At 45.3% G+C, this 24,948-nt stretch overlaps 1 protein-coding gene across 2 annotated transcripts; it reads left to right on the top strand.

Moving 5' to 3' along the window:
* The first annotated feature begins 4,609 nt into the window (after window positions 1-4,609).
* Window positions 4,610-23,999, top strand: LOC102915842 (cytochrome P450 2B1). Of its 2 annotated transcripts, none has more exons than XM_006994887.4 (9): window positions 4,610-4,838; window positions 13,588-13,750; window positions 13,900-14,049; window positions 15,426-15,586; window positions 16,281-16,457; window positions 16,902-17,043; window positions 19,127-19,314; window positions 19,481-19,622; window positions 23,426-23,999. In XM_006994887.4, exons 1-9 carry the CDS (start codon window positions 4,668-4,670, stop codon window positions 23,605-23,607), a joined length of 1,476 nt encoding a protein of 491 aa, XP_006994949.1. In that variant the 5' UTR covers window positions 4,610-4,667; the 3' UTR covers window positions 23,608-23,999. The 2 variants fall into 2 exon arrangements, with proteins under 2 accessions (XP_006994949.1, XP_076429347.1); XM_076573232.1 differs by lacking the exon at window positions 4,610-4,838 and adding an exon at window positions 9,377-9,424.
* Window positions 24,000-24,948: the final 949 nt, after the last annotated feature.

The following is a 24,948-nucleotide window of genomic DNA, read 5'->3' as shown; positions in this document are numbered from 1 at the left end:
TCTCAACTCACCTATAAAAGGACATAGGCTAACAGAATGGATAAGAAAACAGGACCCATCCATATGCTGCATACAAGAAACACACCTTAACTCCAAAGACAGACACTACCTCCGAGTAAAGGGCTGGGAAAAGGTTTTCCAAGCAAATGGACCTAAGAATCAAGCTGGTGTAGCTATCCTAATATCTAATAAAATAGACTTCAAACTAAAATCAATCAAAAGAGACCAGGATGGACATTACATATTCATCACGGGAAAAATCCACCAAGATGAAGTCTTGATTCTAAACATTTATGCTCCAAATACAAAAACACCCACATTCATAAAAGAAACACTACTAAAGTTTAAAATGCACATCAAACCCCACACATTAGTAGTGGGAGATTTTAACACACCACTCTCACCAAAAGATAGATCTACCAGACTGAAACTTAACAAAGAAATAAAGGACTTAACAGATGTTATGACTCAAATGGACCTAATAGATATCTACAGAATATTCCATCCTAACACAAAAGAATATACCTTCTTCTCAGCACCCCATGGAACCTTCTCAAAAATTGACCACATGCTTGGACACAAAACAAATCTCAACAGATACAAAAAAATTGGAATAACCTCCTGTATCTTATCAGACCACCATGCCTTAAAGTTAGAACTCAATAACAACAAAAATTATAGAAAACCCACAAACTCATGGAAACTGAATAATGCCCACCTGAAACATCAATGGGTCAAGGAAGAAATAAAAACAGAAATTAAAGAGTTCCTAGAATTCAATGAAAATGAAAGTACAACATACCCAAACTTATGGGACACTATGAAAGCAGTGCTAAGAGGAAAATTCATAGCTCTAAATGCACACATCAAGAAGATGGAGCAATCCCATACCAATGAATTAACAGCACAACTGAAAGCTATAGAACAAAAAGAAACAAACTCACCCAGGAGAAATAGACTCCAGGAAATAATCAAATTGAGGGCTGAAATCAACGAAATAGAAAACAAGAGAACAATACAAAAAATCAATGAAACAAAGAGTTGGTTCTTTGAAAAAATCAACAAGATAGACAAACCACTAGCCAAATTAACCAAAAGGCAAAGAGAGAGCACCCAAATTCACAAAATCAGAAATGAAAAGGGAGACATAACAACAGACAATGAGGAAATCCAGAGAATCATCAGATCATACTTCAAAAACCTGTACTCCACAAAAATGGAAAACCAGGAAGAAATGGACAATTTTCTGGATAAATACCACATACCAAAATTAAATCAAGACCAGATAAACCATTTAAATAGACCAATAACCCCTAAAGAAATAGAAACAGTCAACAAAAGTCTCCCAACCAAAAAAAGCCCAGGACCAGATGGTTTCAGTGCAGAATTCTACCAGACTTTCAAAGAAGAACTAATACCAATCCTCTTCAAAGTGTTCCACACAATAGAAACAGAAGGAACACTACCAAACTCTTTTTATGAGGCTACAATTACCCTGATACCCAAACCACACAAAGATGCAACAAAGAAAGAGAACTACAGACCAATCTCCCTCATGAACATTGATGCAAAAATACTCAACAAAATATTGGCAAACCGAATCCAAGAATACATCAAAACAATCATCCATCACGACCAAGTAGGATTCATCCCAGGGATGCAAGAATGGTTCAACATACGGAAATCAGTCAATGTAATACACCATATAAACAAACTGAAAGAAAAAAACCACATGATCATCTCCTTAGATGCTGAAAAAGCCTTTGACAAAATCCAACACCCCTTCATGATAAAGGTCTTAGAAAGATTAGGAATACAAGGGGCATTTCTAAACATAATAAAAGCAATTTATAGCAAGCCAACAGCAAACATCAAATTAAATGGAGAGAAACTCAAAGCGATACCACTAAATTCAGGAACAAGACAAGGCTGTCCACTCTCCCCATATTTATTCAATATAGTACTAGAAGTTCTAGCTAGAGCAATAAGACAACAAAAGGAGATCAAAGGGATACAAATTGGCAAGGAAGAAGTCAAACTTTCACTATTTGCAGATGATATGATAGTATACATAAGTGACCCCAAAAACTCTACCAGGGAACTTCTACAGCTGATAAACTCCTTCAGTAAAGTGGCAGGATACAAGATCAACTCAAAAAAATCAGTAGCCCTCCTATACACAAATGATAAAAAGGCTGAGAAAGAAGTCAGAGAAACATCACCCTTTACAATAGCCACAAATAATATAACATACCTTGGGATAACACTAACTAAACAAGTGAAAGACCTTTTTGATAAGAACTTTAAATCTCTAAAGAAAGAAATTGAAGAAGATATCAGAAAATGGAAGGATCTCCCATGCTCATGGATAGGTAGGATTAACATAGTAAAAATGGCAATCTTATCAAAAGCAATCTACAGATTCAATGCAATCCCCATCAAAATCCCAACACAATTCTTCACAGACTTGGAAAGAAAAATACTCAACTTCATATGGAAAAACAAAAGACCCAAGATAGCTAAAAGAATCCTATACGATAAAGCAACCCTTGGAGGCATCACCATCCCTGACCTCAAACTCTACTATAGAGCTATAGTAATAAAAACAGCTTGGTACTGGTATAAAAACCGACATACGGACCAATGGAATCGAATTGAAGACCCTGACATTAATCCATGCACATATGAACACCTGGTTTTTGACAAAGGAGCCAAAACTATACAATGGAACAAAGAAAGTATCTTCAACAAATGGTGCTGGCATAACTGGATGTCAATATGTAAAAGATTACAAATAGATCCATATCTGTCACCATGCACAAAACTCAAGTCCAAGTGGATCAAAGACCTAAACATAAATCCAGTTACACTAAACTTAATAGAAAAGAAAATAGGAAGCACTCTTGAACATATTGGCACCGGAGACCATTTCCTAAATAAAACACCGACAGCACAGACCCTGAGCACAACCATTAATAAATGGGACCTCTCGAAACTGAGAAGCTTTTGCAGGACAAAAGACACAGTCAATAAGACAAAAAGACAGCCAACAGATTGGGAAAAGATCTTCACCAACCCCACATCTGACAGAGGATTGATATCCACAGTATATAAAGAACTCAAGAAACTAGACATCAAAGCACTGAACAGTCCAATTAAAAAATGGGCTAAAGAGCTAAACAGAGAATTCACAAAACAAGAACTACAAATGGCTGAAAGACATTTAAAGAAATGCTCAACATCCTTAATCATCAGAGAAATGCAAATCAAAACGACTCTGAGATACCACCTTACACCTGTTAGAATGGCTACGATCAATAACACCAATGACAACCAATGTTGGAGAGGATGTGGAGCAAAGGGAACACTCCTCCACTGTTGGTGGGAATGTAAACTTGTACAACCACTGTGGAAATCAGTATGGCGGTTTCTCAGAAAATTAGGAATCGAACTACCTCAAGACCCAGCCATCCCACACTTGGGCATCTACCCAAGGAATGCTGATTTATACCATAAAGATACATGCTCAGCTATGTTCATAGCAGCACTATTTGTAATAGCCAGAACCTGGAAACAACCTAGATGCCCATCAACGGAAGAATGGATGAAAAAAATGTGGTACATATACACAATGGAGTACTACTCAGCAGAGAAAAACAATGAAAGCATGAAATTTGCAGGCAAATGGATGGAACTAGAAAAAATCATCCTGAGTGAGGTAACCCAAACCCAGAAAGACAGTTATGGTATGTACTCACTCATTGGTGGATTCAGATATAATATAAAGAACAATCAGACCACAACCCATAGAACCATAGAGGCTATATATATATAGCATGGAGGTCCCTAGGACGACTGTGGCATATAATAAATTTCAGTTTTACTCAATTATTGAAAAAAATAGCCAAATGAATGGAAACACATGAACTATGAACCAAAGGCTGAGGGGCTCCCAGCTGGATCAGGCCCTCTGAATAGGTGAGACAGTTGATTGGCTTGATCAGTTTGGGAGGCATCTAGGCAGTGGGACCAAGTCCTGTGCTCATTGCATGAGTTGGCTGTCTGAAACCTGGAACTTATGCAGGGACACTTGGCTTAGTCTGGGAGGAAGGGACTGGACCTCCCTGGACTGAGTCTACCAAGTTGATCACAGTCCTCGGGGGAGGACTTGTCCTGGAGGAGGTGGGAATGGAGGGTGGGCTGGAGTAAGGGGAGGGCGTGGGAGGGGGGAGAATAGGGGAACCCATGGCTGATATGTAGAACTGAATGATATTGTAAAATAAAAAATATATATCACAAAAAAAATCCATAAAAAAAAGCACACAGTGCACACTCACAGGTTAATGCCTGAATAAATAAACAGACAAAACTGAGCTGACATGTGCATACTCACTCCCAGAAATCGAGACGCATTACTCCCTATGACCTTTTGTCCTGTGTATCTGTTTCGTGGTGTTCTTGACCAACATCTCGGGTGGGGGGGAGGGGAGAGGGAGTGAGCAGGTCACCAGCAGCCCAAGCAGGAAGCAGGGGTGTTCACACTGCTGGACAGTGATGAGATGGGAGGCGGGAACAGCTCAGGTTGCATAACTAGGTGGAGAGGCAGGCTCAGCACAAAAGGTCCTGCTGGAGGGTGCACTGAAGTCACCAGGGGCCAGACCAAGACCATGGAGACCAGTGTTCTGCTCCTCCTCGCTCTCCTCGTGGGCTTTGTACTGCTCCTGGTCAGGGGCCACCCAAAAGGACGTGGCCACCTCCCACCAGGACCACGTCCACTGCCCCTCCTGGGGAACCTCCTGCAGATGGACAGAGGAGGCCTCCTCAACTCCTTCATGAAGGTGAGACTTATATGGGGCTCTTGTGTCGGCTTGTCCTTGCTTTTGTGCATGGAGATCACTCAGAGGGATGAGAAAACGACTCCTTCCAGGCCATAGGTTCAGTTGGGAAAACTGCTGAGTGGAAGGTGGGATGCTGATTGGTGATGATGGGCAGGCATGTCCTCACTATGGTGGAATCCTGTGGGGGCAATGTGCTTGGAGTGTGGAAGGTGCAGAGTCATTGAGGTGTAAGTGTGTAGAATTTCACTCCGTGGGGCTTGTCTGTTCTAGAAGAGAAAGAAAAACGTCAGAGGCATCAGCAACAGGTTTTGCTCCTGCTAGCAAAAGAGAGAGCAAAGATTAGCTTGAGGTGTTAGGGACAAAGGGGAAGAGAGGCAGGGCAGGAGGAGGGGCAGAAGGGAGTGTTTATCAGTTTATTGCAGCAGCTAGCAGTGTATTTACCAGTCTCTGCACAGAAGCTTCACACTGGAGATTTCATGTTTAATTACCACTTGCTTGCTAATAAAATTCATCAGCATCCATGCTCTACTTTCCATGAGAGAGCTGAAGCAGTGATTGTAAGTCCCACTTCTCTGCCCCTCCCCATGGCTCTGGGGAGCTCCCTCTTGAACCTTATGTTTGGTACCCCCTGGTCTTTAAAAGACCCCCCTCCGATCAATGGCAAATTTAGCTATTTTACTTTATATTTTGAGACAGGGTCTCCCCGTGCTTTTTAGGTTGGCTTCGAACTCATGATTCTCCCTGCCTTAGCCTCCTGAACGGACTGAGAAGCGTGTGTCACCACACCCTGACAAAGTGTTTAAAAACATGCTTCCCACATGTTAGAAAACTCAAGTCAACATCCCATTTACTTTAGTTTTAAAAAATCCTTTGACACTTTATCATCTGCATATACCGGATCTCGGTCATTTGTCACCTCCCCTTTCCCTCTCTCTCCTCCCTCTTTCTCCCACAGAACCCCTTCTTTTTGCCAACAAGACTCTCCCTGCTTTAATATCCACTTGCCCCCCCCCCCCGCAAGTCCAATTAGGGTCATTCAGAGTGGGCTTGTGTGGGGCTTGTTGCTTGGAGATCACTTTGCACAAAGAGAAAGGATGCGTTCTAGGCTCTTGGTTCAGGTGGGAAGGTTGGTGAGGAAAAGTCAAGATGCTGACTTCTGCTCGGGCGTGGGTGGGGCCCATTTCCTGGACCATGAGCATCTCATGAGTGACTACACCACTACAGAAATCGGCACCTTCCCCCAGCAGCACTAACTGCCCACAGACCCACAGTGAGGGGTGGTAGCATTCTGTCTCAGTGTGAAATGCTGCATCTTTCCCCTGCAGGGACAGTGATGTTAATGATATGAACACACAGGGTCTAGGAAATGTGCAGACAGCAGGAAATTCCGGCATATACCATCTCTGATGTGATGGTCTGGTTTCTTTTGAACAATAAAGACACAGACACACAGACACAGACACACACACACAGACAGACACACAGACACACAGATACACACACAATCTCTCTCTCTCTCTCTCTCTCTCTCTCTCTCTCTCTCTCTCTCTCTCTCTCTCTCTCTCTCTCTCTCTAGTGAAAATTAAAAGCCAGTTTATCTAGCCTATGATCATGGACAGACAGTCCAAGATCAAGCACTCACTTTCTCCAGCCTTTGGTGGGGACACCTCTCCTGTGTCCCAACATGGTGGAGAGGAGAAGAGAATCTGTCACGTGCAGAACACATGAGGCTAACCACATGGATTCTCCGAGAGTCCAGCCCTCTCTGTGAGACCAGTATTAACCTATTCTGTGGATCTTCCCCCAAAGACCCAACACCTCTCGCTAGGCTCCAGCTCCCGAGGGCTCTGCCACCTCTCAACACAACCACACTGGGGACCAAGCTTTCAACATGTGAACACACAGAGGACACTTAAACCATGTTTAAGGCATAGCACATGGGACAGGCAGGAAGAAAAGGGCAGTTCAGAGCGACAGCTCTGGATTCCAAGTGGTAGTGATGTCCTGGGGAGAACTCCAGGAGCAACCGGCTTGGCTCTCTCAAGCCTGTTGTGGATGAGCCCAGAGCCTGACTCAAATTCACCTGCTAAAGGACAGGTCAGCTCAGGGAGTTCCAGCTCAGTTCCAAACTGCTTGTTTTTCTTGGGTTTGCTGGCACGCAATTTGGAATGTTCTCTGGAAGCGTATGGCTCAAGAAACAGGTCTACTCTCCCAGGCAGCTGTGTTATTGGAAGTGAGTGTGGACTTTTATCACGTGTATTATTCAGACTGACGTCTTAAGTATGATGAAATCCTGTTGGCTGGGAGTAGAGAAACAAACCCAAGCTCTGGTAACAGCCAACGTTTGGACTAAAAATATTCAACTGCCTTTCTAAGTCTTTAATTTATTTTTTGAAACTCAAGGACAGTTTTATTAGCGTTTGCGAGAGAAACACCAAGGCAGGCAAGTTGTAAATCTTGGCGACTGTCAGAGGAGGAAGATGAAGGAGGAGGAAGAGTGAAATCCATGCTGTTCATAGGCTGCCACATGGTGAAAGCGGGTTGGGGGGTAGTATAGCGTCAGAAAAAGAGAGAGGAAGAACAGAGCACCAGGGAAAGCTCACCCAGCCTTTGGTAGAGATCCAGAAGAAAAAGAGATTAAAAAGAAGAAAGAACTGTGGTTTTCCTGCTTCCTCTTGGGATCACTGGCTGCTGGTCCATGATGTGGGGAGGGAGCAGAAGTGAGCGAGCAACAGCTTGAGAGCTCTCTGGGAGACAGTGTGAGTGTCATAGCTCCACATCATTCCAGAAAGAGAGGGGGATACAGAGGCTGGGGACAGAGGCTGGGGCATCGCCTAATCTGCATTAAACAGCACGCTCCTGTCATAAGGCTCCTAGCACAATGTCTAATTACCTTGTGGGCAGCAGGGGGAGAACTCTAGCAGAGAACTGAGCCAAGGGTCACACTAGGGATAAATCCAGGCCTAGAGACCTTCTCCAAATAAGGGCAGGTAGAGAGCAGGAAGTCTCGTGGGGAGGGAGTTGTTCATGTTGCTGAGCTTGGAGAGAGCTGCCAGGCCATGATAGACCACAACCTCTGACCAGCAAGGCCTCCCACAGAAGAGGAATGGTTTTCTGAGTAAGCACTAGAAAGCTGCTGATGGAAGTTCTGCAAGTGGCTGCACCAAGGTCAGGGAAGGAGAAGCACACCAGCTCAGTAAGGGGATGATTATTCCTCCCTAGAGCAATAAGGGGATGATTATTCCTCCCTAGAGCAATAAGGGGATGATTATTCCTCCCTAGAGCAATAAGGGGATGACCATTCTTCCCATCTGCTTATCATGGTTTAATGAACCAGTCTTCTCCAGGACTTATCTCTTGGCTGGTGACTGATGGGCCCAGCTGAATTAACTCTTAAGGGAGGAGTCAATCTTTGGAGTAGGTAAGAATTTCATGTCTCCACTCAGGACCAAAGGGAGGAGGGAGGAGTCTATTCTAAACTGGTTTTAAGTCTCCTTAGCATTCTCCTCTTTTTTTTTTTTTTTGTTTGTTTGTTTTTGTTTTGTTTTTTGTTTTTCGAGACAGGGTTTCTCTGTGTAGCTTTGCGCCTTTCCTGGAGCTCACTTGGTAGCCCAGGCTGGCCTTGAACTCACAGAGATCCGCCTGGCTCTGCCTCCCGAGTGCTGGGATTAAAGGCGTGCGCCACCAACGCCCGGCAGCATTCTCCTCTTAAGGATGGAAATGCCAAAATAATTGGGAGATGGGCTGAAATTTGATGATGGAACATTTCCAAAGCTGTTCAGTGAGGGTCAGTGTCTAGATTGGTTTTCAGTCACATAGCTCATTTAGGAGAAGACAAAAGTAGGACCTGGGTGGTGGTGGTGGTGGTGGTGGTGGTGGTGGTGGTGGTGGTGGTCGTGGTGGTCGTGGTGGTCGTGGTGGTCGTGGTGGTGGTGGTGTGGTGGTGGTGGTGTTGGTCGTGGTGGTGGTTGTGGTGGTGGTGGTGGTGGTCGTGGTGGTGAGCTGGCTCAGCAGTTAAGAGCACTGGATGTTCTGTTGAGGACCCAGTTTCAGTTCTCAGCACCCAAAATAAATGGCTCCCAACCATCTGTAACTGCAGTTCCAGGGGATCTGGCTCCCTCTTCTGGCCTTTGAAGGCACTGCATGCATGTGTTGCACTTGTGTATATGCAAGTTTAACACTCATACAAATTCCATGATGCTCCCTTGGTAGGGTCACAAGAACATGCATCTGTGTCTGCTCACTGGGCTCATCATCAGGCTTTTAAGTGTGGTCTCTGAGGCTTGATTCAAGAGTGGTGGACCTGGGATCTATTTTCAAATGTTTTGATAGTTGTTGGGTGTCTAGAGTCAAAGCCTGGGTGTGACTGCTAAGGTCCTGGAGTGCGACCACCTGTTTTATCCTCCCAGGAACGTCTTTAGAGTCCCATCTTATTCTCATCAGAACCTAGGGGAACACACCGTTATCATGGAAACCGGTGTTAGGAACAGACTCAGGAGGAACTCAAGGGCAATCTTATCAGAGTTTGAGATTAAAAACATCAGGGCAGGCAAATGGCACATCTTGGCAGCAGCTGGAAGAGGAAGGTGGGTGAGAGAAATAGAGGAATCTATGCCGCTTGAAGCACCCATGTGGTGAAAAATAAGTGGGTGAGCTTCAGAAAAAGAGAGGGACAGCTCACAGTGTAGGGAAAGCACACCCAGCCTTTGGTCAGTATCTGAAAGAACAAGAGATAGAAAGGAAGTTTTGGAAGAGTCATGATTTTCTGAGTCAGGACTCAGAAGAGGAGGTGGGTCTCATGGTACAGGTACTATAGTGCTTCCTTATGGAAGTTCTGCAAGTGGCTGCCTAGAATTTGGAAAGAAATGTTATTATTACCATTATTATTATTATTATTATTATTAATGTTACTACTACTACTATTATTATTATTGTGTGTATGTTTGAGTATATGTTTACTTTGTGTGTGGATGCACACACCTATTACATAGAGGCCAGATGGGGACATTGGTTGTTTTCTATCCCTCTCTGTCTATTCCTTTGAGGCAGGGTCTCTCCCTTAACCTGGGCCTGCCATTGTCTTAACTACACTGTAAACCAGCAAGCCCCACCATCCTCCTGTCTCCACCTCCACTTTGGAGGTGGGGCTATGGGTGTGCTTGGGACACCAGGCTTATAACTGGGACTGGGGTGCAAATCCCAGTCATCATGTAGCTGCAAGTGTTCCAGACCACTGAGCTACCTCTCCAGCTTCAGTTATACTTTAAAATGATTCCTTTTGGATTTATTTTTACTTTGTGTGTAAGAATGTTTTGCCTGCACATATGTCTGTGCACCAGGTGTGTGTCTGGTGCCTGCAGAGGTCATAAGAGGGCATTACATCCCCTGAAACTAGAGTTGAAGATAGTTGTGAGCCACCATATGGGTGCTGGGAACCAAACACAGATCCTCTGCATGAAGATTTTTAACCTCTGAGCCATCTCTCCAGTCACTCCAGTTTTAACTTTTGAGCTATGATATTGTTTTTTGTTTTTGTTTTTTTTTGTTTTTTTTTCGAGACAGGGTTTCTCTGTGTAGCTTTGCGCCTTTCCTGGAGCTCACTTGGTAGCCCAGGCTGGCCTCGAACTCACAAAGATCCGCCTGCCTCTGCCTCCCGAGTGCTGGGATTAAAGGCGTGCGCCACCACGCCCGGCGAGCTATGATATTGTTGAAGTTGACCATCAGCCTTCCTAATGCTGTGGCCCTTTAATACAGTTCCTTAGGTTGTGGTGACCCCCAATCATGAAATTATTTTTGTTGCTACTTCATAACTGTAATTCTGCTACTGTTATGAATCATAATGTAAATATTTGTTGTCTGTTGGTCTTAGGTCACCCTGTGAAAGAATCAGTCAATCCCAAGAGGGGTTGAAACCCACAGATTGAGAACCACTGCTCTACAAGAGCACACCTCAGTGAATTTTCAAAGCAAACACATTCTTATCATCAATGTGCAGATCAGCTCACATTAAGATTGGTCCCTGTCTTGTGCCCTATAGTTACTACCCTCTCACTATTCTGACTCTGGGGGTTGACTTTACCTGTGTTCAAACTTCATTAGGATAACAGCAAATGTAAGAAGTTGCTTTTATGACAACATTAAGTGTGTGATCATTTCTATCATTGAACTGATGGGCAGGTTTTTATTTTGTTGATGTATGAGGTTCCTTGGTGTGGGCTCACCACTGTTGCACGTAATATTTATTAAGAAGGCTTCCTTCTAGGAATAATCTGTTTCATTCAGTTGGTGAACATGTGTATGTATTTTTGTTGTACAAGCACTTGGAGGTGAAGTTTCTCTGTATGTTTATATTCAGCTTCAAAAATTACAGCTGATTCCCCATAAAGGCTGATTCTCTACTCACAGATTCAACTAGCTGTGGGTTGAAAATACTTAGTAGAAATGCATTTGGGGCTAAGTGTGGCTCACATCTGGAACCCCAGCACTCCAGAGACTGAGGCAGGAGAATGACAAATTTGAGACAACTTAAACTACATAGTGTGTCCCAGGTCAGCCTGGCCTATATAGTTTTAAGATCTTGTCTTAAAACATAAACGAATGTAAATCACACATGTATAGAGTTTCCTTCTTAGCACTTTTCATAAGTAGCATCAGGTCTTGACCATTTTCATAGCCTTTCATTTCTATTAGCTGCATTGCAGTCTAGAGTGAGATAAAGGTTGTGAGAGGATGAGGTGGGTTATGTGCAAACACTGCACCATTCTCTTCAAGGGCTTTCAGCACTTGAGGGTTGTGACATTCCTGGGATCAATTCCCTGAAGATGCCCAGATGGTTGCATTGTCAGGTATTTTCCAACTGTGTGTGCTGTAGTCATGACTCACATTCAGGTCCACCGCCAGGTGACTATCACTTTCCCTTCCCATGTCACCCAGTGGGTGGGTCAGGACCATCCTCTTGATGTTGTTGGAAGGCACTGAACAGGTTGAAGCTAGTTCACAAGAAACACCATTATTGATTGAGATTCCAGAGCTGTTCAGACTGAAGGGTATGGGCAAGGATCTATATCTGTATTTATAGCCATATCAATATATACCCACATTATATCCTATCCATATCAGTATCTATATCCATATCTATATCTGAAGCAGCAGGTTAAGCCCCCTCCCCTCACCATTGAAAATTTACTCCAAACACTTGAGAAATAAGAACAAATCTCTTTAATAATGCACATCTGGTTCTGGCCAACATCCTAGAGAAACCAGCCTCAAAGAGACATTTTTAACAGCTTGTGTAGGACTTGCATGCTAGCAATCCATATGTGTTGTCATCTGTAAATATCTTGGGTTCCATCAGACTTTGAGCAGTTACACATATTTCACAGAGATAGGAACTGCAAGCCTGTCTATTTCAGATAAGTGGAGATTTATAGCAACGATATCGTCACCACTAATTTTAAAGTAGACCAGTGGTGTTTTTTTTTAATCACATTGCTTATGTCTCAGTCATTGTTCTGTTGCTGTAAAGACACCCCATGACCAAGAAAACTCTTTTTTTTTTTTTTTTTTTTTTGGTTTTCTGAGACAGGGTTTCTCTTGTGTAGCTTTGCGCCTTTCCTGGAACTCACTTGGTAGCCCAGGCTGGCCTCGAACTCACAGAGATCTGCCTGCCTCTGCCTACCGAGAGCTGGGATTAAAGGTGTGCACTACTACCACCTGGCATAAGAAAACTCTTATAAGAAAGCATTTAGTTCACTATCATCATGGCAGGAACATGACAGCAGGTATGGCAGGTGCTGGAGCAGCAGCTGAGAGCCACATCCTGATCTGTGGGCAGAGAGAAAAACTCTGGAATGAGCAGGGGCTTTTGAAACCTCAAAGCCCATCCTCAGTGACACACTTCCTCCAACCAGGCCACATCTACCAATCCTAATCTTTTCAACCTGGTGACCGAGCATTCAAATACATGAACTTATAGAGGGCCATTCTTATTCAAATCACCACACCGGTACTCTCCTACCCTCCTGGCAGAATTACACCTTCCTTATAAGAGAAATGGGACTTAATGATCATTGTTAGCCAGTGCTATCCCCTCTGAACTGCCCATTAGAGCCATGTTCTTAATATGGGAATGGAGCCTAATTCACAACTAACTTAACAAACAAATGTTAGTAGAAATATATTCTCAGAAGCCTAAACTACAATTATGTTCAAGGTACAATATTTTTCCCACAGTTTCTAACAAGTCTGGCTGTCTTACTACTTATCAACCAGTCATATGAGAGGCAGCACTGCCTTAGCTAAACCCTACCTTGTGCAGCTTAGTATTTCCTAAGCAAGTTTACTGCTGAATCCTTTGTAGCGTTAACTCATCACTCTGTTTTCCTGTAAGATATATATATATATCTTGTTAATTCTTTTCAGACAAGGTCTCATGTAGCCCCAGGCTGGCCTCCAGCTCAACAGCAGCAAGAGATGATCTTGAACTTCTGATCCACCTCATTTATTTCCCCAGTGCTGAGATAAAGCATGAGTCCCACACCTACAGCCATATTGTAATGCAGTACTGATCAGATCATCCAGCATCCATGCAGACTTCCATGGTGGTGGATTGACCCTGAAATTGCTAGGTCCTCAGAAAGGTGGCCAGGGGAGGTCTTCCTCTGTATCACTCTGTGTCTAAGTGTTTTCACAGGGTACCAACAATATCTGCACTGACTAACAACAATCCTGGTGTCCTTATGCTTGGCAGCTTCGAGAAAAATATGGAGATGTGTTCACAATGCACCTGGGACCGAGGCCCGTGGTCATGCTGTATGGCACAGAGGCCATAAGGGAGGCGCTGGTGGACCAAGCTGAGGCTTTCTCTGGCCGAGGGACAATTGCTGTGGTTAGACCAGTCTTCAAGGACTATGGTAGGAGTCTCAAAGTTTGGGTTGAGGTGGGCTGGAGAATGGGTCCAGAGAGAGGAGAATCTGATGGAAGGGAGGACATGGGGTGGGGAAGGACCCAGGTTTCTTTGAACTTCCTCTATAACTCCCCCATGCTCCCCCTGCTTTCTTAGGTGTGGTCTTTGCCAATGGGGAACGCTGGAAGACCCTTCGGCGATTCTCTCTGGCCACCATGAGAGACTTTGGGATGGGCAAGCGGAGTGTGGAAGAGCGGATTCAGGAGGAGGCCCAATGCCTGGTTGAGGAGCTCCGGAAATCCCAGGGTGAGTCCTGGAGAATGGGCATAAAGGAAGATGGTGATGCAGAGACCTGAGTGCACAGTCAGAGAAAGAGAAGAGACACCCATGGGCAGAGAAAGAAACACACACACACACACACACACACACACACACATAAACACATACACACACAGATATACACAAACACACATACAGAGACACACATACAGAGACACACATACATAGACACACACAGAGACATACATACACAGAGAGACACACAGAGGCATACACACACATACACACACACACACACTAGGGAGAGGATGGAGAATGAGGTAGGGGGAGAGAGAAATACAGAAAGACAGGGAAAGAGATGTGAAGTTCACAGTGTCCAAGAATGGCTCAGAGACATAGATTGAGAGAATTGCATGCAGCCTACTTACGTTCAGGGAAATTGATGCCTGGGTTAAGAATATGTGTCATCTGGTGTGATGGCGCAAGCCTGTCCTCCCAATACTTAGGGTACTGAGACAGGAGGATCATAAATTCAAATTCTCCTGGTCACTTCCTGTCTATACAGACCTCCAGGTCTCTATGGTTGGTATTGAGATTAAAGACACACAGAGATCGGCCTGTCATGTGATCGGGATTAAGGGCATGTGCTACCACTGCCAGACTTCTGCTAGATGGCTTGCTATTAGCTCTGACCCCCAGGCAACTTTATTTATTAACATACAAATAAAATCACATTTCAGCACAAATAAAATATCACCATAGAATCAGAGACAACAGACAGGTGAGACCCAGAGAAAGGGGTAACAACAGCCTAATATTGCTGGGCTGACAACATCCCTCCCACCATGAGGGCCCATGAAGGAACCAGGAACTAAAGGCAGCAGGCACTGGGTGTTGATGGTTCTTGGAACACCACAGAGCCTAGAATAAAAGGAATGGAGGATGATTCAAAGGAGAGACTTCTAAATCCACACAGGCAACCCCCACACCGTTCTCTGAACCATTCCTGCCAGTGGGAGTCAGCTGTGGGCTCAGAGTCAGAATGTTGTCCTGGGAGGAGGTGCACGGTGGAGACTACGTTACACATGCTCTGCTTCTCAGCTCCTGGGTCTGATCCTGGTCCCAGTCATGAGGAGCTGTGTTACCTTGGTGAAGTTAGTGCCCATCTCTGTGTATGCTAATAGCATTGCATCTTATGTATAATTTTGATAAGAAATTAAATAAAATGGTGTATGCAATCCTGAGTGCAGGGCCTGGTGCTGTATGTCCAAATGGGGTAGCAGCTGTTGGTATTGAGTAGTGAGTGGTGGGGACAGGTTTACAGAGATGGAGACCAACACCAAATGTTCCCCTGGTGCCATGTCTTGATGCTATGTCTCCTGAAATACATCTTCCTCCTCCAGGAGCCCCCCTGGACCCCACCTTCCTCTTCCAGTGCATCACAGCCAACATCATCTGCTCCATTGTCTTTGGAGAGCGCTTTGACTACAAAGACCGCCAGTTCCTGCGCCTGCTGGACCTGTTCTATAGGTCCTTCTCTCTCATCAGCTCATTCTCCAGCCAGGTCAGTGGATGGGAAGAGAGGAGCATCCAGGGCAGAGGAAAGAAGAAGCTTCTCTGTGGGTGAAGAAGGGAGTGTCTCAGGGCTGGAAAAAAGGCAGAGACAACATGGAGAGACAAGGAGCCTGAAGCCTGAAGGGCGAGGATGGGGATCAGATGTTAAGTAGGGTGGAGAAACCCTAATGCAGAAATACCGAGTCACCCAGACATGAGAAAATGATAACATGGGGGGTGTGGCTGTAGCTAAGAGGGTAGAGGATTTGTCTATCACGTGTGAATCCTGGGGTTCATCCCTAGCACAAATTAAGCCAGGTTTGGCGGTACATATGTGCAATTCCATTACATGGGAGATCAGAGTTCAAGGCCATCTTTGGATAAATATTGAGTTTGAGGAGAGTCTGAAAGACATGAGACCCTGATTGACAAAAACAAAAACAAAATGACGGCTTAGGAAAGAGTGAGAGAGAATACAATACAAGTGCTGGAGAAAGACTCAGAGAAACAGGCTGAGAGCATGCTGTGTGTGTGTGTGCATGAGAGGGGAAATGAAGGAAAGAGAAGATGAGCAAAGGAGTGGGGGAGGGGAGGCGAAAGGATGGAAGGAGAGAGGGCAGATCCTTGTGAAATATGGGGACCTAGGAACACACGTTCTAGAGTCCTGATAGCTCCAGGTGACCTCCTGACCTTCTTTCCTGCAGATGTTTGAGCTCTTCTCTGGCTTCCTGAAGTACTTTCCCGGTACCCACAGACAAATCTCCAAAAACCTGCAGGAAATCCTTGACTTCATTGGCCAGAGTGTGGAGAAGCACAGGGCAACCTTGGACCCCAGCAATCCAAGGGACTTCATCGATACCTACCTTCTACGCATGGAGAAGGTAAGTCCTGCATGAATGAGAGAAGTGATGGGTGAGAGTGAAGGCTGGGGATGTGAGCAGAGGAAAAGGGGGGCAGAGGATGGGGAGGAGAGATAGGAAGTGGAGTGGAGGAGATGCAGAAGAATCTAGAATTGAAGACTAGAGAAAGGGAGGAGAAAATGAAATATGGAGGAAGAAGGCTGTGGAAGAAACACAGGGCAGGGGGCAAAAAGCAGAAAAGACCTCAGAGGAAGAGAGAGCCTGGGAGACAAAACACAAAAAACTACCAGAGAGCAAAGATGAGAGAGAAGACAGAACAGAGAGCCAGCGACATTGTCAGGACTGAGAAATGCCGTGTGGTCCATACAGTGTGAGACAGAAGGTCAGTTCTCAGGATGTGTGAGCATCTTCCTGTAAGGACCCAGTCACCCCTGACCCTCCCTTCTCCCTCCCATCTGGAACCAGGAGAAGTCCAACAAAGATACGGAGTTCCATCATGAGAACCTCATGCTCTCCGTGCTGTCTCTCTTCTTTGCTGGCACCGAGACCAGCAGCACCACACTCCGCTATGGCTTCCTGCTCATGCTCAAATACCCCCATGTTGCAGGTGGGACAGAGGTGGCTAATTGGGGGGGGGGTCTTCTAGGTTGCTTTTGTCTGTGGAGGTTTGTGTGGATAAGAGAGACACAGGCCTCTTACTTCTGGAGCTCTGAAGGCTTTAGTCTACTTCTAAACTAGGGCAGTGCTGTGGGTGTTGAGCAAATGAACACTCAGCTAGCCCATTTTCCCTAGATTTCTCCTATCACTTTAAGGTTGATCCATCCATCCACTCATCTATCCATCCATCCATCCATCCATCCATCCATCCATCCATCCATCCATCCATCCCTCCATTCATTTACCCACCCATCCATCCACCCATCCATCCATCCACCCACCCATCTATCCATCCCTCCATCCCTCCATCCACCCATGTATCCATCCATACATCCATACATACATCCACCCATCCATTCACCCACCTATTCATCCACTCACCCATCCATCCATCCACCTATCTGTGGGAGCCCGTTCTGGGGTTCCTCGTGGCTTTACCCAGCAGGTCCGAATAGAGGATGATCAGGACCACGGGCCTGAGTGCAGGTGTCTGAGATGGCCTGCACTTGGCTGTGCTGGGGGAGGAGGTCTTTTGCTCCACCCCTTGGCGTCTCTATAAAAACCCTGGACCAGAGACAGTCCGGGCCCGTTGGAATAGGTTCCAGGCCCTCTCGAGGCTATCCTTTATTTTCTATCTGTTTATCTCCGCAAGATTCTCCGCTATAAATCCTTCTATCTAATATTTCCTGCTGCTCGCACTCAAGAAAACTCTGGGAAGCTGTGGGGGTGGTGGGTAAACGCCCCACACAAATCCATCTACCCATTCACCCATCCACCTATCCATCCATCCACCCATCCATCCATTCATCCATCATCCATCCATCCAACCTTCTTTCCTTACATCTTTTTATCTTTACATCCATCTATTCATTCATCTTTCTATCCATGTACCTCTTCATCCATCTACTCATTCTGTTTGTCCACCCACCAACTCATGTCATCCATGTATCCCTTCATTCATTTTCCCATTCATCTAAGCATCTACCTATCTAAACACCTATTTACTCAACCCACCTTCTATCTACCCACCTATAAACACTTATACACACACACACACACACACACACACACACACACACACACACACACTACCCACCCACTCAACCATATATCAATTTACTGTCTAGTTTTTAGTGTGTACTCACTGATTTTTTACTCACCCAAATGGCCATGTCATTCATTTATTTCAATTTATCAACTTAGTTTCCCTTTGTTCAGTAGAAATGAATAAATTATTTGTCTTTTATTATACATAAACTCATCTATCCTTCCATCAAAAGTTTCATTCCTTAATCCTTTCACTAACTGGCCTTTGAGTTTATCTTTCATCTGTCTATCCATTCTTCCCTTTATCCTCTAATTGAGTCATCTGTTGACTTATTAGTAGAACACATAATCCAGTGTTCAGTCTGTTCATTTCATTAACTCACAAATCTGTTCATTTATTGATTGATTTATCCATTAATTTTATTGTGTATTCATTTTACATGCATCCATTGATAGATTCATTTGCTAATCTACCTACTTCTCTGTTATATTCCTGAGGATACAGCCTCCAGTTCTTAATACAAAATTCCATGTAAGATTACAGTATGTGTGTGAGTGCGAGCATGTGTTTGTTAGTGCACGTGTGTGTGTGTGTGTGTGTGTGTGTGTGTGTGTGTGTGTGTGTAGAGAGACAGACAATTCATTCCCTTGAGAAGGTGAGATTTTTATGCTTTTCTCCCTCACACTCTTACACCAACATGATTGCTCTGAAGTCTCCCTATGCAATAGCCCTTTGCTGTGTTTTTCTCTTTTTTTTTTTCAAATCCCTGCTGAAATGAGGTGGAGGAGAGCTGTGATATAGTTTTAAGCATGGGCACAGAGAGACAGTCGCTTAAGAACAGAACAGTTGTTTGTACCCACAAGTGCACTGCGTTTCTCAGAGAGGCTCCATGATGCCCTCTTTCCTGGGGTGTTGGCTCATAGAATGAAATATCATTGCTACAAACCATCAAAGCAGATCCACACTGTTCCTCTTTTCTGTGCAGAGAAAGTCCAAAAGGAGATCGATCAGGTGATTGGCTCACACCGACTCCCAAACCTTGATGACCGCACCAAAATGCCTTACACTGAGGCTGTCATCCACGAGATTCAGAGATTTTCAGATCTAATCCCGATTGGTGTGCCACACAGGGTTACCAAAGACACTTTGTTCCGAGGGTACCTGCTCCCCAAGGTGAGACCAGCGGCGATTCCACATCTCTACTCCATGATCATCCTCCACTCTCCTCCTCACCAGCCTCAGCCTGTTTGTGGTTTCCTACATTCTGTGTTTCTCGGGGACTGACTGAAGATGAGAGTCAGGGTATGCTAATATCTTTGTGTCTCATAATGTCTCCTAGAACACTGAGGTGTACCCCATTCTGAGTTCAGCTCTCCATGACCAACGGTACTTTGCACAACCAGACACCTTCAATCCTGACCACTTCCTGGATGCCAATGGGGCTCTGAAGAAAAATGAAGCTTTCATGCCCTTTTCTATAGGTGAGACCCACTTGTGCTTCCTTTCCCAGACACTAGAGGGCAGGCTCATCCTCCAGGACACAGACAGGACTAGGTCCATGTTTACTGAGACTGATCTGCTGCTTTGCATGAACCAAGTCTTTCATCCTGGCTACAGTCCTACGAGGGGATTCTTGAGCTAAAGGAGCCCTGAATAGATGACAATGAGCACAGCTGTGAATTGTGCATGGTCTTGATGGCCAGGGAGGCACTGAGTTTAGCTGTGAGCACAGGGGGGATGGGGCATGTCTTGACATGCTTGTCTCTACTTGCAGTAAATACTCTTGCTTGGTAAATTGTAAGAGAAATCAAAATTACTACCTTTTATTTAAAAAAAAAATCCCCGATGGATAATATCCTGAACCAGAGAAAGTTCAGGGTTACAGCACCCATCAGAGTCAGCCCAGGGTTTCTACAGACAACTGGGAGCTGGGCATGGACACACAGTTTGATTGGTGCCAGCTCTGCTTTTGCCTTACTTGGCCGTGCTGGCATAGTTGGCAGCCTGGGGTGGGTCAACTGCTACGAGAGATTGAGACTTGTTCTTCAATGGAAGATATAATTGTAGCTAGAGTTTTCCTGCCTTGCCCACAGTCAGGACAAATCTCTGTCACCCGCCAGTCCCACAGCCACTCAGACCCAACCAAGTAAACACAGAGACTTATATTGCTTACAAACTGTATGGCCGTGGCAGGCTTCTTGTTAACTGTTCTTATATCTTAAAGTAACGCATTTCTACAAATCTATACCTTGCCACATCGCTGGTGGCTTACCAGAGTCTTCACATGCTGCTTGTCCTGGCAGTGGCTGGCAGTGTCTCCTTCTGCCTTCCTGTTCTTTTATTTCTCCTCTGTTAGTCCCGCCTATACTTCCTGCCTAGCCACGACCAATCAGGTTTTATTTATTGACCAATCAGAGCAACTTGACATACAGACCATCCCCCAGTACAGCCAAGTGCAGACCATCTCAGACACCTGCACTCAGGCCCATGGTCCTAATCATCCTCTATGCAAACCTGCTGGGTAACGCCACAAGGAACCCAAGAAGGGCTCCCACAGGACATACATTAACATCCCACAGCATATAATCTCAAGTTGTTATTAGTTCAGTTGCCTCTTGTGTTTGGTTAGTTTGTTACATACAGAAGCTGCCTCCAGCCAAATTTAATTCAATTTAATAGACTCTATGGGATGTAAACATGGAAACTTTGTGTTCATGTTTTTGTCTTTTGGAGAAAGACACATTCTAGAAACAATTCCTTATCTTTTAGCTGTGCCTCCCACCATGTCCTCATGCTAGGGATGGGACCCAGGGCTGAGTGTGTGTTAAGCAAGTTCTCTTTGAAATAGCTCACACCTCCAGCCTCTTCCTCCTGCATTCTCGAAGATGCTTCCCTGTGGAGCCTCTCTGTTCTCATCCTCTGACTGAGGGATTTTAGGCAAGTGCTCTCCTGCTGAGCCATGTGTCAACTATGAGTTGTCTAGTCTTGAGTGTCCAAGTGACTTCAGTGACCCTAGGCTCAGCCCGGCTCCCAAATTGTCCATATAACAGTCCCAAGTCTAGAAAGGCGGGGTTGTGGAGAAAAGGGACAGAGACAAATACATAATAGAACGATAAGGACATTGTAACAGATCCCAATAAAGAGAGGCACACAGAGGACACCAGGAAGCTGCAATAGGTGGAGATATGTGGAAGGATTCCAAGTGTGGACATGAGACAGTGAAGAAGCGTGAGGAACCAGAGGTGAAGGGGGAAGACTCCAAGAGAAGAAGGGGAGAGAGAAGGAAGGGTGAGGAACCAGAGGTGAAGGGGGAAGATAGGAAGAGAGGAGGGGGAGAGAAGGAAGGGTGAGGAACCAGAGGTGAAGAGGGAAGATAGGAAGAGAGGAGGGGGAGAGAAGGAAGGGTGAGGAACCAGAGGTGAAGGGGGAAGACAGGAAGAGAGGAGGGGGAGAGAAGGAAGGGCAGGAGACACAACTAGAAATAGATAAAGGAACTCGAGGGAAGACACAGAGGAACACATGACAAGGTGTCCTTAGACAGAAAGGGGAGGGGCTGAGATGGTATCTAGGGAATTTAGAAAGACACAAGTAGGTGGAATAAATCAAAAGACTAATAGAGGTGATAGGAACAGATTCAGGTAGTCCGTAATGGAAGAAAGGAGAGAGAGAGACAGAGAGACAGAAGACAGAGATAGAGACACAGTGACAGAGCCAAAGAGATGTGAACAGTGTCCAAATCACCAACTCCAGGCATGAGGGCATTGCGTTGAGAGTGAGATCAGCCATCAAAAGCTGCTCTGGAGAAATCTGGGTCATAAAATCAGTTCTAGAGGAACCATCTCAGAGAGATACTCCATGAATTTCTAAGCCCATGTTACTTAACTTCTGGAAATGGGCCACTCAAGGGGATAGTGTGCCTTCCCTAGACACCCCTACACAGGCACAATTTCCAACAACTGGAGGGCACAGGGGTTGCTGGGAAATCCCTCCTCCACCTGGAGGACTGAGGTGGTAAGTTGCAGATTAAAAATCTCTGAGGTACAGGGCAGGAGGTGGAGCCTCTGCCTGGGCTTTCAGGGTCCCATTGCTATGTGGTGCTCCATGACCACGTGACAAATCAACAAGGCTCCTTATGTCTCTGAGAATCCTGTGGGTGCCATAGGCCCTTATCATGTGCCCCTGCCCATTCTCAACTGTGTGAACAATTGTGTTCAGGAACTTGTTGAAGTTCATTGATCACAAGCTTAAGAAGCAAAAGAGACAGAGAGAAAGAGAGAAAGGTAGAGGAGAGGATGAGTGACAGAGGGGACAGAGAAAGAGAGAAAGGCAGAGGAGAGGATGGGTGACAGAGGGGACAGAGAAAGAGAGAAAGGCGGAGGAGAGGATGGGTGACAGAGGGGACAGAGAAAGAGAGAAAGGTGGAGGAGAGGATGGGTGACAGAGGGGACAGAGAAAGAGAGAAAGGTGGAGGAGAGGATGGGTGACAGAGGGGACAGAGAAAGGGGAGAGACAGAGAGGCCATGCTCTGTAGTCTATCAACTTCCTTCCTCAGTATCCCAAGTGCTGCACTTGCACACATGTGCCTCCATGTCTGGCTCATATAGGACCCTTAACACCATCCAGTTGTTCATCTAAGAGTCTTTGTAAACAGTACCTTCACCCTCAGGGCATTCTTATGCGATGGGTACCAATCCCTCACATGAGAAAGGAGGAAACACTAAAGATGTTGCATTAAACATGTGTACACAGACACACTTGGCTCCTATTCTAGTACCTTCTTACAGTTCTGGAACAAAGGACTCTGATAATCCCACAAATGGTAGAAAGCTGTTGGAAGTGATCCAACAAAGACATCCACCAACAAATTGGCACACATGTTACGATTTATTTATTCATTGTGTATGTGGTTGTATGCATATACATGTGTGCTATGGTGTGTGTGTGTGTGTGTGTGTGTGTGTGTGTGTGTGTGTGTGTGTGTGTGTGTGTTTATATCAAAGGACAGACTTGGGGGTCGGTTCTCTCCTTGTAACATGTGGGTCTAGGGTGTGAACTCATGTCTTCAGGGTTGATGTCAGGCTCTTTTCCATGCTAAGAAGTCTCACTGGCCCTTGTACCAATTCTTTAAGGTTTTGGGAATCTCTTAACGTTTTCAAATTGTAGGTGAGGGTCAAACTCACTCTTATTCTTTGCAATGGGCCAAGTTGTCTGGGTTATGGGATGGGAGAGTCCAAAGGTTGTATACTGCCCTGGGGCTCACCTGGCTCATCCTCTGTGCCTACAGGAAAGCGCATTTGTCTTGGCGAAGGCATTGCCCGCAATGAGTTGTTCCTTTTCTTCACTACCATCCTCCAGAACTTCTCCTTGTCCAGTCCCTTGGCTCCTAAGGACATTGACCTCAGTCCCAAGGAGAGTGGCTTTGGCAAAGTGCCCCCAACATACCAGATCTGCTTCTTGGCCCGCTGACTGGGCTGAGGTGGCCAGGTGTCCTCACTCCTGTTGAGAATGGCCTCATCTTTCTGCCTCTGAGAGACCTGCTGGAATCCAGACCCTCGGTCATTGCTCACTTCCTTCCTCCTTCCTGCAGCTTCTGCAAAGCTGGAGATGTGTTCTTCTGCCCTTTGAATGGCAATGGAGAAATCAATCAAATGGCTTTCTTGATGTGTGAACAGAGAGATTTCTGGAGGCCACATCTCATGCTGAATCATTTTCCTATTGCTCCCAACAGCCACAGTCCCCGTGTGTCAGCTCCTGGTGTCCATGATCTATGCTGATCAACTCTGTTCATGGTCTGAATTCTGTGTCTGTAAATTGCCTAATATGCATGGTTCACATAAAGAGAATCACAGAGTGTGTGATCTTTGGTGTCTGGGGTCTTTTACTTCACACAATATTATCTAGGTCCCTGTGCTGCTTTGCAGGCCACAGTCACAAACCTTCATGGACTTTTCTCATCATCTTTCTCAGCCAAAAGCACATTACCTTCTTTTCTGTGTTCTGCCAGCAGAAGGTGTGGTCCTGATTTAGGGTGGGTCTTCCTGCTTCTAAGAAGCTGATAAAAAATCCCTCACAGCATGCCCAGCAGCTTGGGTTTTAGTTGATGCCAGATGCAGTCAAGTCAACACTCAAGAGCAGTCATCAAAAAGCCTAGGCCCCTGACCTCCTGGCTACTTTTACATGTGGCCTCTTGGTTGTCTGGTAACTAAAGTTTTTCTCAGAAGGGCTTCTGGCTGCAAACTCACATCCAGGCCAGGCTGGTGAAGGGACCAACCTGTTTCCTTGTTCCGTGCCACGTTGTGAGAACCTGGAACAGGAGGTGACTGATGCCAGGTGTTACATATGATGGGAAAATAATCAATAAGTAAATAAACAACTCAACACCGTGACAAAATGAGTCACTCGTTATACTTACCCAATATGCAGCCAGACCTAGTCTCTCTAATCTCTGTCACTCCCCTCAGATGACCAGAGTAAATCCTCGTCCCCAGACTCTCCAGACTGACCCAGTTCTGTGAACCATCTGCTCTTGCTGTCTTGTCACCTTCTGACAGAAGTGTCTGGGAGCCACCCTTTGAGCAGTGTCCCCTGAAACTCAGCCTCTGCACACCACACTGCTGGGACAAGCAGGTGCTTGTGGGAAGTGTCATTTATTTAACATCATCACCTAGGAAGGTGTCTCTAGGAAGCCATTGGCCAATCAGCAGGCAGCTCTCAACTCACCTCTGAGATTCTAAATTTCCACCTTAGTTACCAAGCTCCCTGCAGCCTACGGAGAGTTACCAGGAGCTTTGCCAAAGTAGATTCCTG

Source organism: Peromyscus maniculatus, chromosome 1 (genome assembly GCF_049852395.1).
Source record: "Peromyscus maniculatus bairdii isolate BWxNUB_F1_BW_parent chromosome 1, HU_Pman_BW_mat_3.1, whole genome shotgun sequence".
Lineage (NCBI taxonomy): Eukaryota > Metazoa > Chordata > Mammalia > Rodentia > Cricetidae > Peromyscus > Peromyscus maniculatus.
Note: the sequence above shows the minus strand (reverse complement) of the source record. Positions and strands in the feature narration are given on the sequence as shown.

Coding starts and splice junctions, on each gene's coding strand:
- LOC102915842 (XM_006994887.4), top strand. CDS start 4,668: ATGGAGACCAGTGTTCTGCTCCTCCTCGCTCTCCTCGTGGGCTTTGTA. Junction 15,587..16,280: donor TCAGCTCATTCTCCAGCCAG/GTCAGTGGATGG, acceptor TCTTTCCTGCAG/ATGTTTGAGCTCTTCTCTGG. Junction 17,044..19,126: donor CAAATACCCCCATGTTGCAG/GTGGGACAGAGG, acceptor TTTTCTGTGCAG/AGAAAGTCCAAAAGGAGATC.